The 25,972-nt window shown below is 55.3% G+C and overlaps 1 protein-coding gene across 5 annotated transcripts in view; it reads left to right on the forward strand.

Annotated features, from left to right (window-relative positions):
- The window catches only part of BCR (BCR activator of RhoGEF and GTPase), a 100,832-nt gene that overhangs the window by 43,072 nt on the left and 31,788 nt on the right, over positions 1 to 25,972 (forward strand). For 4 of the 5 annotated variants that reach the window (XM_053280462.1, XM_053280463.1, XM_053280465.1 and 1 more), the window contains 7 exons: positions 2,859 to 3,043; positions 10,506 to 10,610; positions 11,679 to 11,864; positions 15,306 to 15,413; positions 16,795 to 16,855; positions 17,621 to 17,673; positions 18,344 to 18,484. In XM_053280462.1, coding sequence (XP_053136437.1) covers positions 2,876 to 3,043; positions 10,506 to 10,610; positions 11,679 to 11,864; positions 15,306 to 15,413; positions 16,795 to 16,855; positions 17,621 to 17,673; positions 18,344 to 18,484 — 822 coding nt within the window. In that variant the 5' untranslated portion in view covers positions 2,859 to 2,875. Of the gene's footprint in view, positions 1 to 2,247; positions 2,495 to 2,858; positions 3,044 to 10,505; positions 10,611 to 11,678; positions 11,865 to 15,305; positions 15,414 to 16,794; positions 16,856 to 17,620; positions 17,674 to 18,343; positions 18,485 to 25,972 lie in introns of those variants that run through there. The other variant, XM_053280466.1, reaches the window with a different exon arrangement.

The following is a 25,972-nucleotide window of genomic DNA, read 5'->3' on the forward strand; positions in this document are numbered from 1 at the left end:
GCCTTTTCTCCTCCCCTTTTGTGCAAAGGTGGCAAAGGGTGGCTTGCTGGCACCACTCGTAGTTCCTGCCTTCAGGTCAGGAGCCCCAGGCCAGGAGCAACCTGTGATTTGGGATTGTGGTTGGAGGGTGAAGCTGCAAGCGGAAGCTCCTGACCTCCTCTCCACCCCTACGAAAAGGGCGAGGAAGGAGGATGGCAGGCATGCTGCTTATCGCCGTAAGGAGAACGAACCCGTGTGGCATGCCGAGCCTCTGCAGAAGCAACCCAAATGTACCGTCTGCTTGTTAGGGGGCAGGCCATGAAGCCACGGGCCTCTGGCTTTCCAAAATCCAGGTGCCTAATTTGCAGCCACGTTTGTGGATGGGGGAAAACAAAGCACGACCTCTTGTCAAACTTCAGGAAATGCGTATTTTTAAAGGGCTCTTTGTTATGTTTACAAAGAGGAAAACAATGTCCCTGTTGCACACTTTCTGATTCACATTTGCAGGTAAAATGCAAATTCTCTTGGAGTGCAAGATGAATAAGACACTCAGTGAGGGGCAAAAGGCCTCCTCGGCGGAGAGAGAGAAGAAAGCTGACTGTGCTGGTGGGAGGGAGCATGTGGGAAAGATCTTTTGCTGCTTCTGCCTGCTGGGCCTCTCTGGCCCTTGAGCCTCCCCAATCTCTCTCATTGCCTCTCCCGTTTCCCATTTCATTTTGGCTTCTGTCATAGGAACATAGGAAGCTGCCATATACTGAGTCAGATCATAGGTCCCTCTAGCTCAGTATTGTCTTCACAGACTGGCAGCAGCTTCTCCAAGGTTGCAGGCAGGAGTCTCTCTCAGCCTGATCTTGGAGATGCTGCCAGGGAGGGAACTGGGAACCTTCTGCTCTTCCCAGAGCGGCTCCATCCCCTAAGTGGGGGAATCTCTTCCAGTGCTCACACTTCTAGTCTCCCATTCATATGCAACCAGGGTAGACCCTGCTTAGCTAAGGGGACCAGTCATGCTGGCGACCACAAGACCAGCTCTCCTCTGTATTAGCAGTCTCTAGCAGCTGACAATCACCCTGTCCTCAAACCCAGATTTCCTCATGATAGTCACTTCAAGAGAAAATCCTTGTTCCTTTCTGGGAAGTGCCTAAAGTTCAGGCTCGCAAAAAAGAGGAAGGGAGGGAGGGGAAATCCCACCGTGACTGTGGCAAACATATATACAAATGATGTAAAGCAACCAAACTATGGAAATATATATTTAAAAATAATAAACCAATAGTAAAATAATCTCTAATTACTGATACTCGTGAACTATAAATCATAAATCCAAACACAACATTTGGACAGGAATAATGATGTGTACAATGGTATTCAAACCATCACATAATACAAAATACAAAAATATAAACATGTACAATAACAGTCCAAAATTTCCAGAGGAGGTGTGACCAACAAGGTAAAATAGGGCTGCTGAATAAATGGGCAAAGTTAAATGTCATCCATACAATGGTGGAAGTTCAAAATTACAGAAAAGCTGCATCAGATGTGGTCTCAATAGGGTGTGGAGGTCATCAGTCACTTAACTTAACCCTCAGCTGTGTTTACAGCTGTAGAAAATCCATTCTAGATGGGTATAAATTAGAGAAGTTTTCACAAGCATGATTGTGATTGATTCCGTGATTGCCTTTGTGTGTGTTAAAGTTCAGACTCAGCATAGGAAGCTGCCATATACCGAGTCAGACCCTTGGTCCATCTAGCTCAGTACTGTCTACACAGACTGGCAGCGGCTTCTCCAAGGTTTCAGACTGGAGTCTCTCTCAGCCCTACTGAGAAGCTTTTCACACGGGGCTTTTGAAGCCCTTTAACTCACATCTCCTCCGGAATGAGTTTATGTGTGTGTGCATTCACGTGTCGGCTAGATTTACCCCAAAGTCCCTGCGAGTTATCGGAGACCAGTTCACACACAGTTCAGGTTTTTTACTGTGCATTAAGAGTTCAGCCTGGGGTAAAAAAAATCCTCATAAACCCGTGGTAAAACCTGCTTTGCCAAAAGTCCGTGGAGATGCTGCCGGGGATTGAACCTGGGACCTTTGGCATGGGTGCAGAAGCTGTCCCACTGGCCTACAGCCCTGTCCCCTCAGGGGAAGATCTTACAGTGCTCACATGTCTTCTATTATGGTTGGGGATGTTGGGAGTTGTAGTACAGCCACTTTAATTGATTTGATTGATTGATTTTTATATCCCGCTCTTCCTCCAAGGAGCCCAGAGCCGGGTACTACATACTTGAGTTTCTCCTCACAACAACCCTGTGAAGTAGGTCAGGCTGAGAGAGAAGTGACTGGCCCAGAGTCACCCAGCAAGGATCATGGCTGAATGGGGATTTGAAATTGGGTCTCCCCGGTCCTAGTCCAGCATCTGTCTGGGGGACATCAGGATCGTCTCCAGTGGCCTTTAGATAGGACTGCAGAAAAACCTAGGAGGATTTTCTTGCCCTGGAGAAATGGGCACTGCAATGCCCATGCAGGTTAGCTCTGAAAACGGAGTGAAAAGAGGACCGTGTGTAAAGTTGCCATGCCCCCTGGAAGTTCGGGCTTCACCCGGATTTCAAGCATCTCACCCAGATTGCTTTGCCCACCCAGATTCCCCTGGATTTCAACTTTCACTTAAAAAAAAAAAGCCAAACTCCAGCCCTGGTAGAAGCAGAGTTATGGGGCAAAATGTGCAGTCACTCTTCTGCTCAAACATTATTTTCCAGCCCATTTGCATAATATGCGAATTAGGCACCCAGATTGGGAAAGCCAGAATCGGGCACCCCTAACCGTGTGTGTGTGCCCTCTGGGCCAGCAGTTCCGTTCCTCATTGCTGTGGCATACTGTTCCCATTCTCAGATGCCTCCTTCAGCGGGATGCCACCCGGCTACGTCTACGATGCGGACCGGGCGGAAGAGCAGCGGCGACACCACGACCTGATGCCCTACATCGACGACTCGCCCTCCTCTTCGCCCCACCTCAGCTCCAAGAGCCGAGACAGCCACGATACTCTCTCCTCGGGGTCGCTGGAGTCCACCAAATCGGTAGGTGGCCCTTCTCTTCCCAGCACGGCCCGTGGAGGGGGAGAAGCCGCGGTGCCTGGAATGGGTGGGGTCCGGTGCCGAAGTGAGAGCCTGCATGTTCAAAGGTGCAGGGTGAGGATTGGCGTCGTTAGGGAGGCAAGAGGGGGCTTGGGTGGGCGTTTCGTTGGCAGGAAGGCTCTGTCGGGCCAAGTCTGCTGGGGCCTTGACTGGTGTGTGTGTGTGTGTGTGTGTGTGTGTGTGTGTGTGTGTGTGTGTGTGTGTAAGAGAGTGTTATGAGTCATGGTGGCTATTAGCAGAATGTAGAACCTCCACATTCAGGGGCAGTCTGTCTCTCCATATTGGTTGCTGGGGCCAAGCGCAAGGGAGAGCTTTTGCCTTGATGTCCTGCTGGGCTCAGGCATTGCAGCCACATCCTTTGGCACTTGACAGGCTGTCTCGAAACGTCACCCTGCTAAAGGGAGGGACATCAGTCTGATTTTGGTCAGGTGGCGCCGGGCTGAACACTTTGAGTCACCGACGCCTTCTGGAGGCTTCGCCTGTGCCTGGGATTTCTTGTCCCTCCTGCTCAGGATGGTGTGGTGCTGTACAACTCCCACACCCCCACAAACCACAACACTGTGTTTTGGTTGGTGAAGCCTTCTCACAAAGCGTGCATGCATCGTGGAGGAGGTCAGGGCAATAGGGGAGAGACGGAGACATGGGGTGGGGGGGGGAAGGGTTGTGGAAGAGAGTCACTGAGATGGGTGAGAGAGAGAAAGTTGGGCTGGAAGACAGAGGTGACCAGACAGGTGCAGAAGGTGAAGCAGGTGTGTGCGTGCAAGAGAGGGAGAGGGAGAGAGATTTTCTTGTTTTCTCTGGTGGTGAGAGGAAGAGAGAGAAAGTGAGATTCTCGCCTTCTCTGATCAAGGCAGCTGGTGTGTGTGAGGCAGGGGCGTAGTGAGGTTCCCGGTGGCCAGGGAACAAATCAGAGCTATGGGGCGTCCATTGCATGCGCAAGGCGTGTGCGCGCCCCAGTGCCCAAGCCCCACACACACAACCCGCGTCTGACATCAGCCACAAGGGGTGGGGCAACCTAACCCTCCCCCTGCAAGCCCTCCCCTCTGCTGGCTCACCTTCTGTGCAGAGCAGGAGGGTGGCCAGGAGCAGTGCCGGCTTGATGTCATGGGGGTTGCTGTCCGTGGCGGCAGTGGATCAGGGCTGGGCAGAGCGGTGAGGGGTGGTCTGTTGCTTGGGAAGAGGAAGCGTGGCGGGGGGAGGAGGAGAAGGGAAGCCCGGGCCCTCTTCCCAGCACGCTCGGAAATAGCTCGTGTTCCCCGGCTGCAGGGCACCCTTGACCAATGGACCCTACGCCCATGCTTGGGGGGGCCTCTCAAACCCTGTGGGCCCAAGTGGAATCGTCCCGCCTTGTCCAATGGAAGCCGTGCCCCTGGTGTGGGGGATTCATGCATTGGCATTTACGGTTCAAAATGTTGGCCTCAGACTTCGAGTAAAGATAACATTCTTGGATTCAGCAAACCCACAGAGTCAGCCTCCATTGCTCTCATCTGCAGGACTTTTTCTGCCTTTCTTTACCATTTTGCAGAATTCTGTCTGCACACACAGCCACACGGAGGCCCCAGTCGCCAGAAATCGAAATCTGGCCCCCTGCTCAGGTTTCTGGGATTTTTGCTGGCTTGTTGCCCACCTCGCTTTTAAGCAACTGGCTTTTCTTCCTGGTGGCCACTGAGATGCTTGGGAAGGCCAACACTGCGGCTCAGATGTGACCCGTGGCATCTGCCTAGGCCGGCATGTGGTTTCTCTTCCTGCTGCTGCTGCTCTTCTCCGTTCGGCTTCCTCCTTCCGTCGCACTCCCTGTGTCTGACATGTGGGATCGGCTGCTGCTGAGTCTTGAGTCCCTTCAGGCACAACCTGTTGTTCCAGGAAAAGGAAGGCTCCGTGCTGATCTGGCTGAACAGCGTCTGACTTTCCTGAAAGCTGTCTTTGCCCTTGGCCTGCCAAACTGGCAGCTGGAATTCTCCTCTCTGAGCACTTCTGGTTGTGGGAAGGAGAGGGCATACGTGGACATGCATGATTATTTGTTTATTTTTTAAAAATTCTATCCCACCCCTCCAGTGTACTACTGTTTGAGGCGGCTCATAACAATAAGATAGACACAAGTTTCAATAAAAGTAATGCAATTAACTAAAACAAAAAAAGTTGTCAGATTAAAAACCACAATCATTATGAGGTTCAAATTAAAGGTTATTTTAAAAGCTAAAAACTGAAAATTATAAAAAGCTAAAGAACCTACCAGATATAACCAAAAAAATAAATAAAAATGGAGCATTGAAAAGCCTCTTTTAAAAAGGTGTGTTTTAAGATGTTTTTTAAAAACATGGAGGGAGGGAGCATGGCGAAGCTCCTCAGGGAGGGCGTTCCAAAGCCGAGGGACCACAACCAAAAAGGCCCTGTCTCTAGTCCCCGCCAACCAGATTTCTGTTAGTGGCGGGGCCACGAGCAGGGCCCGAGATGACGAGCGGAGGGCCTTGGCAGTTTCATATGGGCGAATGCAGTCCAACAGGTACCCCGGCCCCAAATGTACTAAATAAAATAAATAAACCTGGTGAAATAAGTGCCCCCTGCTAACTGAGCAAAGAGGCACCTTCTCAAGTGGTGGTTCTCTTCTGTTTAGCAGGGGGATCGCAGCCAGATCACACGCTACAACAGTGTCACTATGTGTCCGTTAAGTGTGCTTCTGTACTTCCTGGGTTGTGATACTGCAGTCCCTGCGCTGACAGCAAGGGGCCGTTCACATTTCCGATGCTTTCTTCCGGGTTTTATCTTTGTGTTATAGTGCTACAACGTTGCATGTGCATCGCATAAAAGTCGCTATATTTCTCCTGTCAAGCCGAAGCATTTTGCCGCTGTTGTAAAGTGTTGTAGAGCTCTTGTAATCTGGAAAGCCCAGGGTGCTTTCCAGATTGCACGCTGGTCAGCAGTAAAATTCTTTGGCTTGGCAGGGTTGTTTTGAAAATGTAAATAGCTTACACAACCTTCCTACCATGGGAAAATACAGCTATTTCTTCTGTGATGCACATGCAACGTTGTAGGACTAAAATGCAAGGATAAAATCCGAAAGAATGCATTGGAAATGTGAACGGCACCTTGGCGCTTTCCAGATTACCCGCTGCAACCGTGGTAAGATGCTTCCGCTTGGCAGGATCGAATTGAAAATGACCCCCAGAATCAACGGAAAATACAGCTACTTTTTTGCAACAGACATACATTATAGCACTAAATCGCAGCGCTAAAATCCGAAACAAGGCATCCGAAATGTGAACGGCATCCTTGAAACTGCCCAGGGCCTGTCCAACCGCAGCACAGCATCCCTCCAGTGGCCACTGTTTATTTCTACCTTGCGTATCTTTTTAGATTGTGAGTCCTCTGGGGACAGGGGAGCATATTAATTTTTTCCCTGTGTAAACCACTTTGAGAACTTTTGTTGAAAAGCGGTGCACAGATATTTGTAGTTGTTGAAATCTAACCCCTTGGTTGCGCAGAATTCCTGCTCTGAGCTGGGGCAGAGTGCCTGAAACATCAGCGGAGCCCTGCAGGATCCGGCCAGAGGACTGTCTTCTCCAGACTCCTCCTCCATACAGAAGCTAGCTGGGTGCTTCTGGGGAGTCCACAAGTAGCACCTGAAAGCACGAGCTCTTCCCTACTGTCCCCCCCCCAAACCAAAACCTCATACTGCCATGGCTTAGCTGCCACAGCCAAGAGCCACAGATAAGATCTCTTCGATCCCTTTTTGAAGCCATCACTACATCTGGTGTGAGTAGTGAGTCCTTTCTTTTGTCTGTCCCGTCATTCGGTTTTGCTCAAACCATGTCGCCTCATTCCAGTAGGAGGGATGCTTCTGGCTTTGCCTCTAAAGTCCCGTTATTGCTGGTGGGGACAGTTAGGGAGGCCGCCTTAATTAGGAGGCTTGGCTTCTCCCTGAACAAACTGCGTGTGCAAATTCAAGCTACTGTGCGAAGAAGATGCAAGCAAAGATTCACAACTCCGGTCTCTCTCTGTTTCTCTCTCACTGTATGGTTTTTGTGCACTGCAGGGAGTTGCTGGTGTCTTTAGCGAGGCCTTTAATCTGCAGCCCCATCCCTGCCGCTTACCTTTGTTGTGTAGGGGCTTTTGCTTTACGACTCATCAGCTGCAGCTCCAGCTAGAAGCCGGGCCTTTTAATTTCCCTGGGGGTCTGGTTCAGTGGGAGGTGGGGGAGGAGGCTGCCGCGGCGCTCGCAGCCGCTCCTCTGTGTGTGTCTCAAGCCCTATTTCTGCCTGCCGAGACATCCTCCGAGGGCAGCAGCTCCTGCATGCAAGCTGGGGAATGAGCCACCTCTGGAAAAAGGCAGCTGTTGTGAGAGAGGCCCTTTGGCTCCTCCAGGGCAGAGGAAAACAAGCCTTTCGGAGCAACCTGTGCCAAGTCGGCCACACCCTGGGTGGTGGCACTCTGGAAAGGTGGCCCCACGCCAGCACTGCCAGGAGCTAGTCCGTGCATCCCATCCAGGAAGGAAGCAGCAGGCGGCCAAGCTGGTTCTGGAAACATGACGAATCTGCTGGCGAATCCCTTCCTGCCTTCCAAGTGCCCGGCCAGCGAGGACGGCAGAAAAGGGGCAGCCATGCTGAGTACTGCCGGAAGAATCAGTCTAGTTCTGGGGGTGGGGGCTTGTGCCGCCGGGCAGGCACCTCCCTCAAGCCTGGCCTCCTGTCCAGCATCCAGATCAGGCATGAATGCTGGACGTTTGTTATCTCTTAGATGTTATACGCTGTCATTCAGCTGATAGAGGGACTCCAAGATGGTGGGATTCGCCTTTTGGTTTTTGGTGGGGGTTTTTACGCCCCCAATTGGAGCCAGGTGCAAAATAAATGGGCTGGAGAGAGTGGACAGACACTAGAATTGAGGCCCAGGCTGCCTCTGAGCTCATGCTTAGCCCTGGCATTTATCAGAACCTCAGAACGGAACTCGCTCCTTTCATACAAAACCCCATGTTGGATTTTCTGCCAAGCCGCCTGGGGGCACGCTATCTCTCTTTCCCCCAACTTTCCTGTCTGCTGTAAGATACTCCCTTCGGGGATGGGGCTGTAGCTCAGCCGGAAGGCATCTGCCCGGCAGGCAGAAAGTGCCAGGTTGAATCCCTGGCAGCGTCTCCCAGAAAGAGACTCCTTCCTTGAACCCTGGAGAGCCACTGCCAGTCAGTGTGGAAAACACTGAGCGAGGTGGACCAAGGGCCGGACTTGGTAGGAGGCGGCTTCCCCTGTTCAGCCCAGGCTCCTGCACCTGGCAGCGCTTTCCTTCCTGGAAGGCTGCGGTCCTGCTTTCATGCTGAAGGCAAGGCCAGGTGGGAAGCTTTGCCGGGCTGTCTGCAGGGTTGCCGCCTGGGGCTCCCGTGCTTGGTCCGCCAGCTCCCCCCTCAAGCGATGCCCTTGCTCGGATCGGGCCTCTTGGCTCTCCCTCCCTGCTCCCCGCCCTCTGGTTTCCATCCCAAGGTCACCTGCTTGTGGCTGGCTCTGGCTCTCTCTTCCGCCCACCCTCTCTTGTTCTCTGCCTCTCTCCTCCTCCTCCTGCTCCTTGTTCTCGGCTGTTTCTAAATGGTTTTGCCTGAATGTTCAAGCCCTTCCTGAGCAGAGGTTGGCACGCACTCCATTGGGTGGTTATAAATAATGTTGGCTCTCCCACCCCTCCTCGCACGAAGCAGAGCTGACTGGATGTGCAGAAAACAGTCCCTGCTCGCCGTCACTCAAGCAACGCGGCTTCTTCGGCAGCTTATTAAACAGAAGCCCCGAGTTGCCAGATGATGATGTACGTTGCAAGAATCCTCATTAAGACCTCTCCGCCGTCCCCTCCCACACCCCCTTTCCAGCCTGTCGGTCTTTCTGTGAGTCTTCCTGGAAGCCTCTTTGGAGCACACTAATTGCTCGGCTTCGGGAAATGCGTTCCCGGAGTCCTGGAAGAGGCTTCTCCGGGCTCCTTTTCAACACACCCAGGGGGAAGGAGTGTCTCCCCGCTTCTGGAGGGAGGTTCCAGTGAGGGCTTCGGCACAAAATCCTCCTCTGTCCGCAGATCTCAAATCCACAGGCCCCAAATGATGAGTAATTGAAACCCATCAAAAGCATCCCCAGCTCTTGGGAATGGGCTTCAGGAGGGAGCCGGTCCTGTGTGTGATCTGTGTTGTCAGTGGCGTTCCGGGGTGGCCTTCAGGGCATGCAAGGGGGGAAGGAGCATCGGCCTGGTTAGCCAGCAAAATGCCTTGGACTGACGGGTCATAAACGCTCTGGGCTGCATGTGACGACCTACAGGAGGGTCCTAACTGCTCAGGCTGGTCTGGGTTCGGGTTGCAGCGTGGGACAGCTGGCACAAACCCAGCATGGTGGCTGTTGGAAGCTCTTGTCTGCCATCCAGCTGGGGAGGACGTTACACACGGATGCTTGCCGTGCTCCTGGTACTGGGCGCTGGAAATGTCATGCTTGGCTCCGGCAGGCCGACGGCCCCGCCCTCCCCTGCTCCTCCTCCTCCTCCTCCTCCACGTTTTTCCTTGGAAGTTCATGAGAAGCCATCTGCTCCGTGCAATGCGCTGGCTCCGACTCTGAGGCCTGGGTGGCTCTTGCCACAGATTATGGCTGTGTCTGTGGTGACTAGTAGTCCCGAGAGGGAAGGTGGGGTGAGGGGGAAGGTCAGCGGAGCAAGAAAGGGAGTCGGAAGGGTGGGGCCGGAGAGCTGGCCCTGCGGTAAAGTTAAAGTTGTGCCCTCGAGTCAGTGTCGACTCCTGGCGCCCACAGAGCCCTGTGGTTGTCTTGGGTAGAATACAGGAGGGGTTGGCCATTGCCGCCTCCCGCACAATGTGAGATGATGATGCCTTTTTGCATCTTCCTATATCACGGCTGCCCGATACAGATGTTTCCCATGATCTGGGAAACAGACCAGCGGGGATTCGAACCAGCAACCTCTTGCTCCCTAGGCAAGTTACTTCTCCGCTGTGCCATTAGGTAGCCCTGGCCCTGTGGTAGCAAGCATGAATTGTCCCCTGGCTGAGCAGGGTCCACCCTGGTTTGCATTTGAATGGGAGACTCCATGCACATGCTCTGTAAGATCTTCCCCTCCAGGGCTGGGGCCGCTCTGGGAAGAGCACCTGCCCGCTGGAATGCAGATTAAATTTCCAAGTTTCCTCCCTGGCCGCATTTCCAGATAGGGCTGAGAGAGACTCCTCCTGCCTGCAACCTTGGAGAAGCCGCTGCCAGTCTGGGTAGAGAATCTTGAGGTAGATGGACCAAGGGTCTGACTTGGTATGTGTTCCAGTGTGGAGTAGCAGCTCAACAGAACCTCCTTGACCCGGCCATCACATCACGCTGCCTCACCCAGTGGCTAGAGAGACCCGTATGTTTCGTTTTGTCCTAACCATTTGTTTTCCTTGTTGGTTCATTTTCTCTAGAATGAGACGGACTTGGAGAAGGGCTTGGAGATGAGGAAATGGGTCCTGTCTGGAATCTTGGCTAGTGAGGAAACCTATCTAAGCCACCTTGAAGCTCTCTTGCTGGTAAGGGCTTCTCGGGAGGTGCAAGTTGGATAGCTGGGCTTTGAAGGCTTTGTTTTCAGGCCAGCTGAAGATAATGTGGGTTGCGACGGGGGGAAAAACGCAAGAGGACCACCCACAAAGGCCCTCTCACAAAGAAGTTATGAATAAGATGCAAAACTTGCCAGGACGTTTGGCTGTGCAAACCTTGCTGCAAAGAAGCCAAGGGATCAAAGAGCACGCTTGCACGGGCCCCGTTGGGAAGGGTGCTCTTGCAGGCCTCTCTTATCAGTGGTTCTTCTGTGGGGGAGTGCCCCAGCTGGTTGTGGTCCTTGGTGGGGGGTCAGCATCTCCCACCCTGCCCCCTTTCATGGCACCCCAAATACACCCGAGATGACTGCCTGGTCTGATGCCTTACATCAAGGGGTTCCAACAGGGGCTCCTTGAGGGGCTCCCTTGGGGTACTCGGAGCCCCTCTGGTTCTCCGTGCTGCATCCACACTATTTCTTCCCCATCTGAGGATTGCAGACTTCTCAGCGATCTGTCCGCTGCAGAAGGGGAGGGCGGAGAGTGAAGCCCACCCTCCTCTGCTCCTGATTGGCTGGCTGTGTGCAACCCCCTCCCCTCAGTCTGACTGACAGGCTTCCAGAATTTTAGCATTGAGTGCTCCCATTGAAATTAGCGGGACGAGGACTGTACTCGTCGGGGTCGTCCCATTCATTTCAGTAAGACTGCTTGTGAGCAACTCCTTCTGCATGGAAACCCACGACTGGAGTAGCCCGTCTCCTCACAGCAGTGTTTGAGTTTATATCCACATGCTCTTACTGAAAAATCTTTATGGGGTACCCGAGCTGAAGGCTTGTGATGCAAGGGGTGCATTTCATTTTTAAAAGGCTGGACTTTTAAACTTGACTTGATTTGGGGGATGCTTAGCAGTTGACCAGGACCTCTGGCATCCCCCAATGGGGCTGGGGATCCCTGAATGAGCTGCCCTGTTGCCCCAGCAGGGCGAACTGGGCCCGGAAAGCCCCCAGTGTGCCCGCCTGCTGGCTGGGGGCCCATGCAAAGGTGCTCTACCTCTGTGTTTTTCAGCCGATGAAGCCCCTGAAAGCGGCTGCCACCACCTCCCAGCCGGTGCTGACGGGTCAGCAGATCGAGACCATCTTCTTCAAAGTACCAGAACTCTACGAGATCCACAAGGAATTCTACGACGGACTCTTCCCGCGGGTCCAGCAGTGGAGCCACCAGCAGAGGGTGGGGGACCTCTTCCAGAAGCTGGTGAGCCCACCCACTCCGCAGTCCCCCGGTCTCCTCCCATGGGTGCACTCGGCCCCTGCAGCCTCTGCCCCCTCCCCACCCAATCCACGGGCCCCTGGAGCCCTCCTGCTCCTCTCTGCTGCTCCTGGGGGCAGCGGGTGGGCTTGCCTCGACCGCCATGTCACCAGCGGGGCCGATGCAGGCCAGGAGGAAACACGATGTAGGTAAACCAACGGAACCAGGACTGGGTCGCAGCAGGCACCCCGAGCAGCAGCGGATGTGCCTGACAGGCAGCCCCGCAGTGGCAGAGGTGAGACTGGCCCTGCACACAGCATCGGTGGCCAGCTTCAGCTCTGCTCTGTGCCTCTGGGTGGGTGGGTGGGTGGGGGGCACAGAAGCCCTGCCCCTTGTTCCTGGATAGTGCCTCGAGGGCCTCTTGCATCTTAGTCTGAGGCGCATGAGGACGAAGGAGCACAGATCTGTATTGCTGGCTGCTGGGGTGTGTGAAAGGGTGCAGGGGTGAAGAATGTAATTTTGGGGCTTGTTTTTCATATCTACGGCATCTTGTAATGCTTCTTCAGGCCAGGGGTTTGAGGCTCCTCCTGAAGCAGGAAGGTTGAGAAATCCCCCTGCCTGGAGCTCTCCGGTTTTTATCTTTTTTCCTAGAAGAGGTTAACGCAGTGTGCTTGTGTTAACCATTCTCAGAAGAGAATTTGAGAGGCCCTTGCTAAAACATCTGCATTCTGGAATCGCACACCAGAAACTCCCATGGGGCAAACGTGGGCCCCCAACTACAACTCCCACCATCCCCAGCCATGATGACCAACGGTGGAGATGTTTGGAGGAGTTGTAGTCATCCCAATGGCATCTAGAACCCCACTGGGCCAGGGGGACTTGTTGGCCTGCTATGGAAAGAGCAAGTCCACATTTCTGCACTTTTTGCAGAGTTTAAGCCAGGAGACACTCTCAGCACATTCGACTGAGCATAGGAAGCTGTCCTATGATGGACACTGCACCCTCGGACCAAAACCTTTTTCTTTTTCACAAGTCCTCTTGATTCCTTCCATCAGCCAAAGGAAGTCTTGCATTTTGTCTGTTGCATTTTTAGTGCAGTGCTTTGGTTTATGTCGGCATTTGTCTGTCTGTTTTTACACCATTAGCTGGTCTGGGCTGTAATTTATAGGAAAAACGGAGTTTAAGTCTACGAATCCATAGGATATCCCTCCCCAGAAGTTCAGCTGTGGAAGGGAAGCGTTCCAGCCACCTCTTCTGGCTTTTCTTCTTTTTCTTCCGATTTGTTTTCAGCCTTTTTAAAGGAGGTGGGGGGGATGTGCATTCCAGAGGTGCCTTTGGTTCTTCCGGCTGGAGGATAAATTCCGTGGCAAAGGGCTAGAGGCATGGAGAGTGCAGTTCCTCCGGGGCATCCAAATGTCAACATCTGCCTCCCCTCTGTCTGCTTGAGAAGGGAGAGGCTAGGCCTGCCCAGCTGCCCAGAGACTTCCAAGGAAGGCCGTCGAGGGGGTCCAGGTCTTGAGAGCCCTTCACCGCAGACTGCTCACTGTGCCCATGTCTGGGTAGCAAGAGGCTAGCTGGGTCCTTCTCTTCTCTTCTTTGTCTTCCTAAATGAGCTGCAGTCATGTTGGGAGGCCAAATCAGACCTGACCCCAGAACTAGGCTGAAATTTTATCTCGTGCCTGAAACGGAGCAGCTCGAGGGAGGCCCTGGCTGCGTGGGGGGATTGCGGAGGCACCTTTTCAGCCCAACATGAGCATCTTCCTTCCGTGGGCTGATGTTCCTGCCTCTTCTGTGCAGGAACTCGTGTTTGGCCCGTGTTTGCAGCGCGCCTGGTGGTGGTGCAGCAGCACAGAGGTGGCTGTGAGCGTTCAGTCATGCTTGGAATTTGCCCAGGGATTTCCTGGGCTGGGTCCTTCTGCTCTCTGGCACTAACTGTGGCTGCTATTTACAAGTCAGCAAACGAGATCAGTGCTAAGTCGCAGTGATTAAGAGGGGCTTATTCCAGCATTCCTGGGTGCCTTGCTGCAGCATCGCCGCCTCCACCGTCTCCCTCGCGCGATCATTCTGATCTCCTTCTTTTGCACTCTTCCCATGGGCACTTCCCCACAGGTGATCCCATGCAGGGCTGAATAATTTCGACCCACCATCTGGTTTTGGACTACAACTCCCATCATCCCTGGCCACAGCAGTCAGTAGTCAGGGGTGATGGGAGTTGTAGGCCAACAGCTGCAAGACTGCCAAAGTTATGCAGCCCTGGCTGAGTGCACAGGGGAGAGGGGATGGGCTTGAACTGAGAAGACCCGGGTTCAAATTCCATTCTAACCAAGAAACTCTTACTGAGGGACTTGGGGCTAGCTGACAGCTTTGGGGCCTGATCCACCTCACGGGGTGTGCACGTGGAGACTGCATGCACTGTCTTGAGCTCCGTGGAGAAAAGGCAGGATTAAAAAATAAGGAATTTTAGTGTTCGTAATTTGTCCTTGGTATCATCTAAGGCAGAGATCCTCAACGTTGGGCCCCCAGACGTTCTTGGACTTCAACTCCCATAATCCCCAGCCAAAGGCCACTGGGCCTGGGGATTATGGGAGTTGAAGTCCAAGAACATCTGGGGGCCTAACATTGAGGATCCCTGATCTAAGGAGCTCAGAGCAGGGATGTGCAAACTGGCTCAGCCTTGAGCTGGTTCATCATTGAACTGGTCCGGCTTGGCTTGAAGTCAAGCCGAACCCCACTGGCCGGTTTGGGCTAGGAAATTTCTCCTAAGGTCTACCCTGCATTGCCTCCCTTGTAATTTCAGTGGGCCTGTGCTTGGTTACCACTGGGGCTGGGCTCTGTGGTTTTTCCGTTGGTGCTACGGAGGCAGGAAACGCAGGGGCTTAGTTTTTCCGCCTGTGGTTCTGTGCTTGGCTCTCCCTTGCGTCCCTCTCTGCTCCCAGCTAAAAAGGGGCATTTGGGTTGTGGCTGAGCTTTGAGGTCTGTGCTGCAGATGTGCAGGGACGGGCGCAGAAGTCGGTCCCTGGGCTCTGGGCCACTTCCGCCGGGCTGAATCCTCTGGGGGAGGCAGGAGGGGGCCGTGGCAAATGAGCAGTGCGGCTCGTCCCGTGAACCGGCATCTCCGATACGGATATTGGCACCTGTTCCAACAGTTGAGGAAGTGGTGAAAGCGGAGGGAGGTGTAGCCAGGCTGGGCAGCCTCTCTGCTTGTGGGGAACTGAGCCCCCACCTTTCCCCTCCCTACTTGCAGGGAAATCGACCCCCACAGACTTCGCAAGGTGGGAGGCAGCCCTCTGTTTCTGTCCCATCCCACGTGGCAGTGGCGGGCCCTCCACTCCCTTCCTCTCGAGCTGACCGCTGCTGCAGTCAGCAGCTGCCGTCTCCTCCCCTCCTTCCCCCCACCGCCGCCCCAGCCTTTTGGCGTTGGTTTCATCTCTCGTTTGCTTCCTGCAGGCCAGCCAGCTGGGCGTGTATCGGGCCTTCGTGGATAACTACGAGGTTGCTATGGAGACGGCAGAGAAGTGTTGTCAGGCCAACGCTCAGTTCGCGGAAATCTCCGAGGTAATGTTGCGATGCTCAGGCGCGCGCCTGGCTAATGCGCAGGGATGCTCCCTCCAGCCTTGGCCCGCTGGAGCTTGCAGAGGAGGCGGTCCCAGCGGGTTGGGTGCCGTGGGTGGTGGTGGGGCCCACCTGTCTTGCAGGCCCGTGATCTGCACATCGCTGTCCCCTCGTGTCGGAGTCTCCACTATGGAGCCTTCAGCATGGCGGCGGCGGCGGCGGAGGAGGAGCGCCCAGCTGTGGAGGAATCTCCCCGGAGCAGGCCTCCTTGGCTGGGATGGCTTTGGACTGTGCCAGCGACGCTATCCTGTCAACCCAGGAGTGGGATGATGCTTGGATCTCGCAGTGCCTAGGCGGGAGGCGAGCGCCTTGTGAAGAGGCGGCCTTGAGTAGCAGGCGCCCTCCTCCGTCCTCTTCATTAGCCTCAAGTGGAGCGCGCTCCTCTTCCAGTGCAGAGGACACAAGGTGATGAGGCAGTTTCCCCAGGGGGCAAGAGAGGAGCCTACTGCAGATTTGAGACCGCCCCATGTTCTGTGTAGAGACACCTGGAGTTCTGCCTTCCTTTTGAAGGTGGGGCTGTTGTTGTTGTTGTTGTTGTTGTTGTTAGTTCGATTTCTGTACCTCCCTTCCAAAAATGGCTCAGGGCAGTTTACACAGAGAAATAATAAATACATAAGATGGCTCCCTGTCCCCAAAGGGCTCACAGTCTAAAAAGAAACATAAGCTAGACACCAGCAACAGTCACTGGAGGTCCTGTTGGAGGGCCATCACAGCTGCCAGGATTGTCTCTTTCCGATTGCAGATACTGAGAGCAACACCCCCCCCCCACCTGGGCCTTCAATAAGAAAATTTGTGGTGTTAGATCTGGAGGCACCTAGATGGTTCTGCTTGGGGAGCCAAACCAGCTGCTCCTTGCCTGAAATGCTAGCCTTATTTTTATTTATTTTACATATTTTTATACCACCCCAAACTTACGTCTCTGGGCGGTTTACAACAAGATAAAAGCAACATTAAAACATTAGTTAAAAACAAAAACAAAACAACAATTTAAAATTTTTAAAACAATATTCTAAAACAACATTAAAAACAATCAAAACAGTATCCGTTAAAAGCCTGGGTGAACAGATGCGTCTTTAAAGACTTTTTAAAAATTGTCAGATTTCAAAAACTGTCAGATTGTCAGCTTTCTATGTTCTTTTCCTGGCATAGGCCACGTGGCCACTGCAGTTTTCTAGAGGCCATCGCCAGTGGGTCACTGTTTCCTGTGCTGGTCCAATGAAATGGCTTTGGAGTTCATTTGCAGTGATCAGGGGTGCAACTTGCAATTCCATGCTGCACTCCGGGGCAAACTAACCCCGCTTGGGTTCTTTCTCCCCGTTTCTAGAATCTCAGGGCTAGGAGCACCAAGGACTCGAAGGACCAGACGATGAAAAACTCCTTGGAAAGTGAGTAATGCCTCAGGCCTCTGTTCTTGATTTGGAAACTCGGCAGGATCCCTCTCCCCACCCCCGAGTATACAGATTTTAAAAAGAGAAGAGGTGCAACCTTCAGATCGTGTGGTTCTGAGCTCCTCCTTGCTCTTTGAAAGCGAAACAGATTGTGCAGAGTTACGCCTCTTGCATCTTTCCAAATGTAGATTTCTTGGCCAGAAATCGAGGAAAGAGCAGGATCTGATACAGAGCATGCACAGTCCCCCACGTGGCCCCTCTGGTGCCCCAAAGGGTGGTTTCTTCATGGCTATGTGCACCAGTCCTGCTTTAAAAAAAGAACGTAGGAAGCTGCCTTCTACTGAGTCAGACCCTTGGTCCATCTAGCTCAGAACTGTCATCACAGACTGGCAGCGGCTTCTCCAAGGCTGCAAGCAGGAATCTCTCCCAGCCCTCTCTTGGAGATGCTGCCAGGGAGGGAACTTGGGACCTTCTGCTCTTCCCAGAGTGGCTCCATCCCCCTAAGGAGAGTATCTTATGGTGCTCACATGTAGTCTCCCATTCATATACAACCAGAGCAGACCCTGCTTCGCTAAGGGGAGAAGTCCTGCCTGCTACCACGAGACCAGCTGTCTCTCACAAGCCAGTGTCTTGGCTTTCCCTGTGCAAAGTCCTTTTGGTTCTTAACTGCTGGGTGCAAAGCCCTGAGGTTTGGCTGGGGGTGGGGGTGCATGGTGGTGGGGGCTGTATTTCTTTCTCCATCCGGCGACTTGCTCTCCACAGCTCTCCTGTACAAGCCGGTGGACCGAGTCACACGCAGCACTCTCGTCCTTCACGTAAGTCACTTCCCACATGCTTCTTGGGGTTTCTGGCTGCGACTGGCACTGTGCTCGTGCAGGAGCCACCATGGCCGGCCGGCGGGAATCGGTGTGGGTTCCCTTGGCCTTGCCTTTCCCTTCCCAGCGGCTGAAATCTGGAAAGGGAAGCTTGCTGGGGCCGGGCCCTCTCTTTTTGGCTAAGTTCCTTTGCAAGGAACCATGAACAATAGTAGTGGTGGTGGTGATGATGATGATGAAGGGTTTGCAAGCTTGGGGACTGCAAGAGAGCTCCCTTGCCTGCTGCTCCCTCCAAGCATGAGGAGGGAGGAGTTCCACAGGCCCATGTTTCCCTCCCCCCGCCATCCCCCTGGGGTCCAGAAAAGCCTGCCTCATGAAACTCAGTGGAGTGCCTGCTGCATTCCTGCATGGTGTTAGAGTGTTGGACTAGGACTGGGGAGACCCAAGTTCGAATCCCCCATCCGGCTTTGAAACTCGCTGGGTAACTCTGGGCCAGTCACTAACTGGTCCACCTAGCTCACCTTGCAGGGTGGTTGTGAGGATAAGCATAACCATGCATGGCACCCTGCTTTCCTTTTGGAGGAAGAACAGGACAGCCACATAAAAACCAAACGCACGCCTTTCCCTCGGAGTGCACCCATCTCTTCCCTTCTCTCTGTCCACGGTGCAGGACCTCCTGAAGCACACGCCTTCCAGCCACCCAGACTACCTGCTTCTCCAGGATGCCCTCCGGATCTCCCAGAACTTCCTGTCCAGCATCAACGAGGAGATCACGCCCAGGCGGCAGTCCATGACCGTCCAGAAGGGAGAGGTGAGCCCCTCAGTGCTGTGGGCTGGGCAGGATGCCAGCTCTTTGGGGCGGGGAGTTGGACTCCGTGGGCTCTCTGCTCACCACCCAAGTGCAACATGGCGCCCTGCCCCACAGGCAGGAGTCAAGGCGCCACGTCTGCCTCCTCCCCACTTGCTGCTTTCGCCTTCCCAGGCCTGTCTTTTCCTCCCAGGACGTGGCATTCCTTCTTGCTGCAGGTCGGGCCGCATTCTTCCAGCTTCGCCGGCTTGCCCGTCCAGTTCTCCTTGCTGCTGCTGCTGCTGCTGCTTGACCACCCCCGCCAGCACGCTCTCCCTCCTGCTGTCTCCCCCAGCACCAAACCGATCTGTCCTTGACTCCTCCTGAAACGGAGGAGAGAGCAGCAAGGAAAACAGGACGGTGGGCAAAGCTGGATAGATGCCGCCTGGCTTGCAACAGCCAGCAGTGGTGAGGGCCGGGAGACGGAGCGTGTCCTGGAAGACGAGGCTGGCGTGGGGGAAGTGGGGGCAACTCCATAACGGGGGTGGTGGCAGCAGGCAGGTGGGGAGAGGTGCCAGCACACGCAGCCGCCCGGTACACCCCACGCCTAAGGCAGCCCCATCACTCTGCCTCATGGCAGAGCCACCCCTGATCTCAGAGTCTGAGAGATGGAGACATCTCGGGGAAGGCTCTCCTGGGCCCATTCAGATGAGCCGCAGCAGCCGTCTTCAGGGTCACTTCCATGCCCACTTGATCTCCTCCTCTGGTGCATGTGAGCTCTCGGGCAGGAGTGGAAGGAAGAGGGCAAAATCCTCACCTTTGCCTTGCGGTTGGGATTTCTGTAATTGTGCAGAGCGGCTCTTGGGAGGGACATCCCGTTGGAACTTTGCAGCAGGGGAGGGGGCGTCGCTGAGGGACGGAGCATGCTTTGCGTCCAGAAGGTCCCAGGTCCAATCCCTGGCAGCATCTCCAGCTAAAAGACCGCAGCCGGTGATGAGGGAGGCCTTTTTCTCCTTGCCGGCAGCCCCCTGCTAACTGGGCAAAGAGGCACCTTCTAAAAGTGGCGATTCTCTTGATTGAGCGGGGGGGAGCAACTGGCCCTCTCCACCCCCAGCACAGCATCCCTCCAGTGATTGTTGCTGGTGTCAATCTTATGTTTCTCTTTAGATTGTGAGCCCTTTGTGGACAGGGATCCATCTCATTTATTTATAGCTATGTAAACTGCTTTGGGAACTATGGTTGAAAGGCGGTATATACATATTCGTCGTATTCGTATTTCTGCCTGGGACTATAGAGTCAGGATGTGCACCATACCGGTGTGGGGAAGTTCAAAGGTGGGGTGTGGCAGGGAGGTACACCTCACCAGACCAATTTACAATGGAGCACTGGTGGGGGGGGAGTGGTGGTGGGGGAAATGCACCCTCCCCTGCCCTTAAAGTCATCCACCCCGCCTTCGAACTGGTTCGAACTGGTTCCGTGCACGTCAAAGCAGAGGGGTCTGGGATGGATGGGTCACGGATCTGACGCCATAAGATGCCCGTTGGCTGTTTTCCATCTTTGCCTGGAGAGTCCCGGGGTAAATGGAGGGCCTCTAAGCCTGTGGGCTGTCCTGCACCGAGCCCTGAGAGAGCAGAGTTCCCGTCCTATCCCGGCTAGAGAGGCTCCGTGCAAGCCTGAATATTGAAACGCGAACCTCTCAGGACGGCGAAAGAGCACGGAGGGTGGTGAAGTGCTTGGCCTGCTGCGAGATCTCCCTGTGCAAACAAAGATGAATAACCCACTGCTGGAGGCTCTAGGTGCCTGCCTCAAATGGGATGCTGATTGATATTGCCAGATGGAAGGGCTGCTGGGCCTGGGGGGGGGGGGCTTGTTGATCGGTTGGTTGGGGTTTCTGGGAGGAGGGGGGCTGGCTTCTGAGGAGCGCCTTTGCAGCATCCTAATGAGGTTGCTGAGGGCTGCACGGGAGGGAGCGGCTGGGCTCTGCGTCCCCTCTGCGGCCAGCTCTTCCTTGGTCATTGTTCACGATGCCGAAGCACCGGCTGGCCACGTAAAGCTCCTAGCCTGCCTGGAAAGGCGCTCTCTCCCCCCCTCTCTCTGGGACGACTCCCCACAGCCCTCGAATCATACTGATGCCGGCTTGAAAGGGAGCGTTTCTCTCTGTGCTCCTGCACACACACGTCTCAGTCCCTTGGGCTCTCCCCTGCTCTCTGGGCTCCCCCTCTGGCCCTGCTGCTGCCACTCCCCGCTTCCAGCCTGGATGGGCGTGCTGCACTCGCTGTTCAGGGTGGCCTGGGTCAAGCCGTGCTCCACATCTGACACCCACCAGCTGGAACGCCAGCCCCGGACAGCTGGGCCAGATCCTCCAGGGGCTTCTCCTCTGGGCGCTCTCCAGATGAAACCCTGCCACAGGGTCACGGCGGATCTGCTAAGTGTGCTTCTGCACTGCCTGCGTCGTGACACTGCAGTCCCTGCGCTGGCAGCGAAGGGGCGCTGTCCACATTTCTGATGCCGCCTTTTGGATTTTATTTTTCCATTATAGCACTACAACATTGCAAGTCCGTTGCAAAAAAGTGAGCTGTATTTTCCGTTGTCGGAGTTTGAGATTCTGGGGATCATTTTTTATATTTCGATACGATCCTGCCAAGCCAAAGCATTTCACCCCTGTTGTATAGCGTGCAATCTGGAAAGTGCCCTGCAGGCCCCGTTGCCACACTGGGGTTTAAGCAGTTTACAGAGAGAAACAAGTAACCAGCCAGATCCCTCTCCCCAAAGGGCTCTCTCAGTCAAAAGAGAGACTTAAAGTAGGCGCCAGCAGCCACCTCTGAAGGGATGGGGTGCTGGGGTCGGAGTCTCCCAGTTGCTCCCCCACTGCTGAAGACCAGAGAATCGCCCCTTGAAGATCGCTCATGTGGCCCCTCTGTGTAAAATGGGCAAAGGGCGGCTCGCGGAAGGGCTGCTCCCCTGGGGAAGGTGGCCCAGCCTGTGGAAGAGACACTTCGGCAGCCCTTGGCCAACTGCCTCTGGCACAATTGATGGTCAAAACGCTGCTTAGGTTTCCTGTGGCCCGTCCAGGGCTGTTGCTGCTCATCCTAGCTGCCACGAGGGTCCCTGCGGGCAATCTGCTCCACCCCGCGGCGTGCGGGTGTCTTGCCGGACATCTGTGCTTTTTAACAGGTCCCCGTTTTCGTACACAGACTGGATCAGCCGGTGGGGGCGGGCGGGAGGAGAGATCCTCTGCTTCACATACCCCCCTCCGTTGCAGCCGCCTCCCCGGGGCGAGAGGACAGCGGGCTGCTTGCTGTGCCTAATTGACTTCTCCCAATGCATAATGCATTTCCCCCGCTTGTGATGAATAGTGGGCTTGCTTTGATGGTGCGTTATCCATAATTCACCTCCCTCCCCTCGGAAATGCCTTTGAGGTGGGAGCCCCCCCCTTTGCAAAGCAGCATCGAGGTGTGTGTGTGTGTGTGTGTGTGTGTGTGTGTGTGTGTGTGTCTTGACCCCATTGCCCCCCTCGTCCTCCCCCCTCCCCTTTCCATCTTCTCCCCATCTCACTTTCACCCTTCCCTGATCATCCCCTGCCAGCCTGCTTTCTACTCCCTGGTGCTCTGATCTGGTGGAAGCAGCCCACCCAGGGCTGAGTCTCCCCAGGGAAGGCCGCTAATTGGGGGTGGGTGGGCAGAAAAACGGCCCGGGCAGCAGCCCCACAGGCAGCCCCACACAGCCTGCTGGAATTCTCCGCCTTCAGCCCTGCCTGGGACTTCCAAGGATGGTTTCCCTCCCCAAAGGACCCGGCTTTATTCTATTATCTTTATTTTTATTTTTGCATCTTATATCCCGCTTTTCCTCCAAGGAGCCCAGAGTACATGGTTATGGTGTTTGTCCTCACAACAGCCCTGTGAGGTAGGTCAGGCTGAGAGAGAAATGGCTGCCCCAGAGTTCCATAGTTGAATGGGGATTTGAACCCGGGTCTCCCCAGTCCAACAGTCTTAACTACTATGCCACTCTGGTTCTCGATGCACCTCGCCTTGCCATCCACACAACTCTGTCTCCTTGGCTTCAGCTGTGCCAGTTCCAGGAGGAAATCCCTCCTCCTCCAAATCTTTGTGGTCTGGGGGAGGGACGCTGCTATTCCTGGCTGTAGTTGTGATTCTCAATGTGTCCCAGATGCAAAAAGAGGCTCATAGGAGGTCCTTTGAAGGTGTGTGTTTTATTTGTTGCATTTCTTCTCCACGGAGCTCAGGACGATTCTGTGCCCCCCCACCCCACCCCACCCCATTTTCTTCTTACAACCATCTTGTGAGAGAGGCTAGACTGAGAGATGGTGACTGAGCCAGGGTTGCCCAGGGAGCTGAACTGGGATTTGAACCTGGGTCTTCCTGGCCCAGCACTCTGTCCGTGGAACCTAGGAAGCTGCTGTCTACTGAGTCAGACCCTTGGTCTATCTCGCTCAGTATTGTCTACCCAGACTGCCAGCAGCTTCTCCAAGGCTGCAGGCGGGAGTCTCTCTTAGCCCTCTCTTGGAGATGCTGCCAGGGAGGGAACTTGGGACCGAGATGCTCTTCCCAGAGCGGCTCCATCCCCTGAGGGGAATCTCTTCCAGTGCTGACACTTCTAGTCTCCCATTCAAAAGCAAACCAGGGTGGACCCTGCTTAGCAAAAGGGACAAGCCATGCTGGTTGCCACAAGACCAGCTTTCCTCTCCCAGTCCCCACTGTCCAGTGAGAACAGCTGCCAGTCCTCTCTCCTGTCACGGAGGTAGCTCTCCTGCTTGTGGAGCCCAGTTTGCAAGCTGTGCTCTGTCCGTGCTCAGAGGTGGCCTGTTCCAAGGCTGGGCTTTGCTTCTGAAGCCCTCCAGGCCTGTGAAGCCAGCCTTGGGGGAAGAGAAGGGAAAAAGCTGCACCCCTCTCTGCCTCGGGGAGGCTGTCCCTACCAGCCGCAGGGGGCTCGAAGCTCCCTTCCAGGTCCTGGCTCTAGCCAGTGGGCCCCGCTGCCGCCTTCCTCCTCCTCCTCCTCCTCCTCCTCCTCCTCCTGGCCTGGGCTGCTTTCCCTGCAGCGGTGGCTGCTTGCACTTGGCCGCTCCCAGTCGTGGCGGTTCCCAGGAATTCCAGCCGGGCTTGAATGGGATCTTGTGCGCTGGCTGTCCTGGTGGGTGTCCGGTGGGCAGGCTGTGGCTGGCCGGACCGAGTCCATGCCCAGAGGCCCTCCCTGACTCACACAGAGGCCGGCCCTCCCCCCTCCCCCCAGCTTGACATACAAGGAGGAAGGTAGCGGGGTGGGGGGAGAGACACCCTTTTCTTTTCTGCCTGACCGGCGGGGCCCCTCCCCCCGTCCCAGCAAGATGAGTCACAGCAGCCCGAAGATATGCCCCCCCCCAGCTCTGCCACCGCCTCCAGCCAAGCAGCGCCTGCCCTTGCCTGGATTGCTCCTCCCTCTTCTGCTGCACCCAAGAAGCAGAGTGGGGAGTGATGGGGGGGGACCCCTCCCCTGTGCACCCTTCCCAGGAGCCTGCCCTCTCCCCCGGGACCTCACCCGCCTCCCGGGAGTGCGTCGCCCTGCCCTGAGATTGCTGGTGACTCAGGACGCACTCCCCTCCTCCGGCACCATCCTGGAGGGTGTGGGTGCGCCTGAGCAAGGAGGAGTTGGCTTTCTGGGAAGAGTGCTGTTTTCCCGGGAGGGAGGCGTGTGTGCTGGGCAGGTGAATCATGCCCTCCTGCCAGGGGAGGGGAAGGCTGAGGCAGGGAAGCGGCTCCTTCCCCTGGGGGGCAGAGACGATAGGAGGGGGGGCAGTGGAGGTCCACTTGCACGCGTGCACAGGCACACAGGCCCTCCCTCTCCGGAGTTGTGCCAGGTGCTTCCAACCTTTGGAGCCAACCGGAGTCCTGGGCCTGTCCGGATTGCTGCTCTCTGAAGAGATGGGTTGTGCCCGCACAGCCGGGTTGCGTCTCTGCGGTGCCCTCCTCACCCACAGCTCTGCCCTCCAGATTCCGCTGGGTCCGCCCTGTAGGGGTTGTGGGAGCCGGCCTGGAGAGTGGCCACGGATGATACATGCCTGAGATGCTCAGAGACCCTCCAGAGCCCTCCTGGTCCTGCTTGGGAAGGCAAACCTCCAGCAAGCAGCACTAGGGGAGGAATTGAACAGAGGAAGCTGCCGTATACTGAGTCAGACCCTTGGTCTATCTAGCTCCGTGTTGTCTTCACAGACTGGCAGCAGCGGCTTCTCCCAGGTCGCAGGCAGGAATCTCTCTCTGTCCTCTCTTGGAGATGCTGCCATGAGGGAACTTGGAACCTAGATGCTCTTCCCAGAGCGGCTCCATCCCCTGAGGGGAATCTCTGGCAGTGCTCACACATGTAATCTCCCATCCAAATGCAAACCAGGGTGGACCCTGCTTAGCTAAGGGGACAAGTCATGCTGGCTACCACCAGACCAGCTCTCCTCTCAATGGAGAGATTGCCGGCAGCATTCCCTCTAACAGGGATTCCCAGATGTTGTGGACTACAACTCCCACAATCCCCAGCCAAAGGCCGTTGCAGCTGGGGATGCTGGGAGTTGTAGTGAGCAGCCGCTGGCAATCCCTGTGAGAGGGCTCGCTGGGGGTCAGTCTTGCTGCAGCGAGGGCACTCTGAGCGCCCCAGGACCGCGTGTGCTCCTCCTCCTCCTCCTCCTCTGGAGGAGGGAGGAGGCTCTGGCTGGCAACGGTGTCCTGGAGGGGCCGGCCTGATCTGCATGCGACTCCACATCCTCGGGCTCATTAGAGATGTGCGGCATTGCCAGAGCGCCGCTTCCTTTTATGGTCCTCTGCAACGGCCTCCTTTTGTGTGTGTCTGGCATCTTGAGCTGGCCGGTCCTTTGGGGGACATGAACACACAGGGACGGCGGAGGAGGCATTAATGCAGGCTGGCATCTCCAAAGCCTCCGAGAGCCAGGGGAGCCAGCAGGCTGCTCCAGGCCAGGCCCCGCGTTGGATTCTGCCTCTCCTTCCCCAGGGACGGCATTCGTTTGCCAGCCAGCCGTGACCCCTTTGTGCTTGCTCCCTTTGCCAGGGCAGCCTGCGGGGTCCGTGCCTCCTGGAGGTCTGCCCCCCAGCATGGGGTGCTGCCTTATCCCAAGTCAGGCCCTTGGTCCATCTAGCTCCGTCCTGTCGGCACTGGCTGGTAGCAACTCTTTCAGGGGTTCCGGCGGGCGGCTTTCCCGCTGTCCAACCCGGAGATGCTGCCAGTGGTTGAACTTGGGACCTTCTGCATGCTCTCCCACTGACCGCTGGCCCCATCCCTTGTGTTGGGACATAGGAAGCTGCCTTATACAGAGATGCACTCTTGGGCCGTCTAGTGGAGTATTGTTGCACTGATCTAGTAGCAGCTCTCCAAGGTTGCGGGCAGGAATCTCTCCTAAGAACCTAAAAGCAGCCCTGCTGGATCAGGCTCAAGGCCTCTCTAGTCCAGCATCCTCCCAACGCCACCTGCAGATGCTGCCAGGAGTGAAGCTGGGACCATCCCTTAAGGGGCATATCT

The sequence above is a fragment of the Hemicordylus capensis genome, chromosome 15, assembly GCF_027244095.1.
Source record: "Hemicordylus capensis ecotype Gifberg chromosome 15, rHemCap1.1.pri, whole genome shotgun sequence".
Classification (NCBI taxonomy): Eukaryota; Metazoa; Chordata; class Lepidosauria; order Squamata; family Cordylidae; genus Hemicordylus; species Hemicordylus capensis.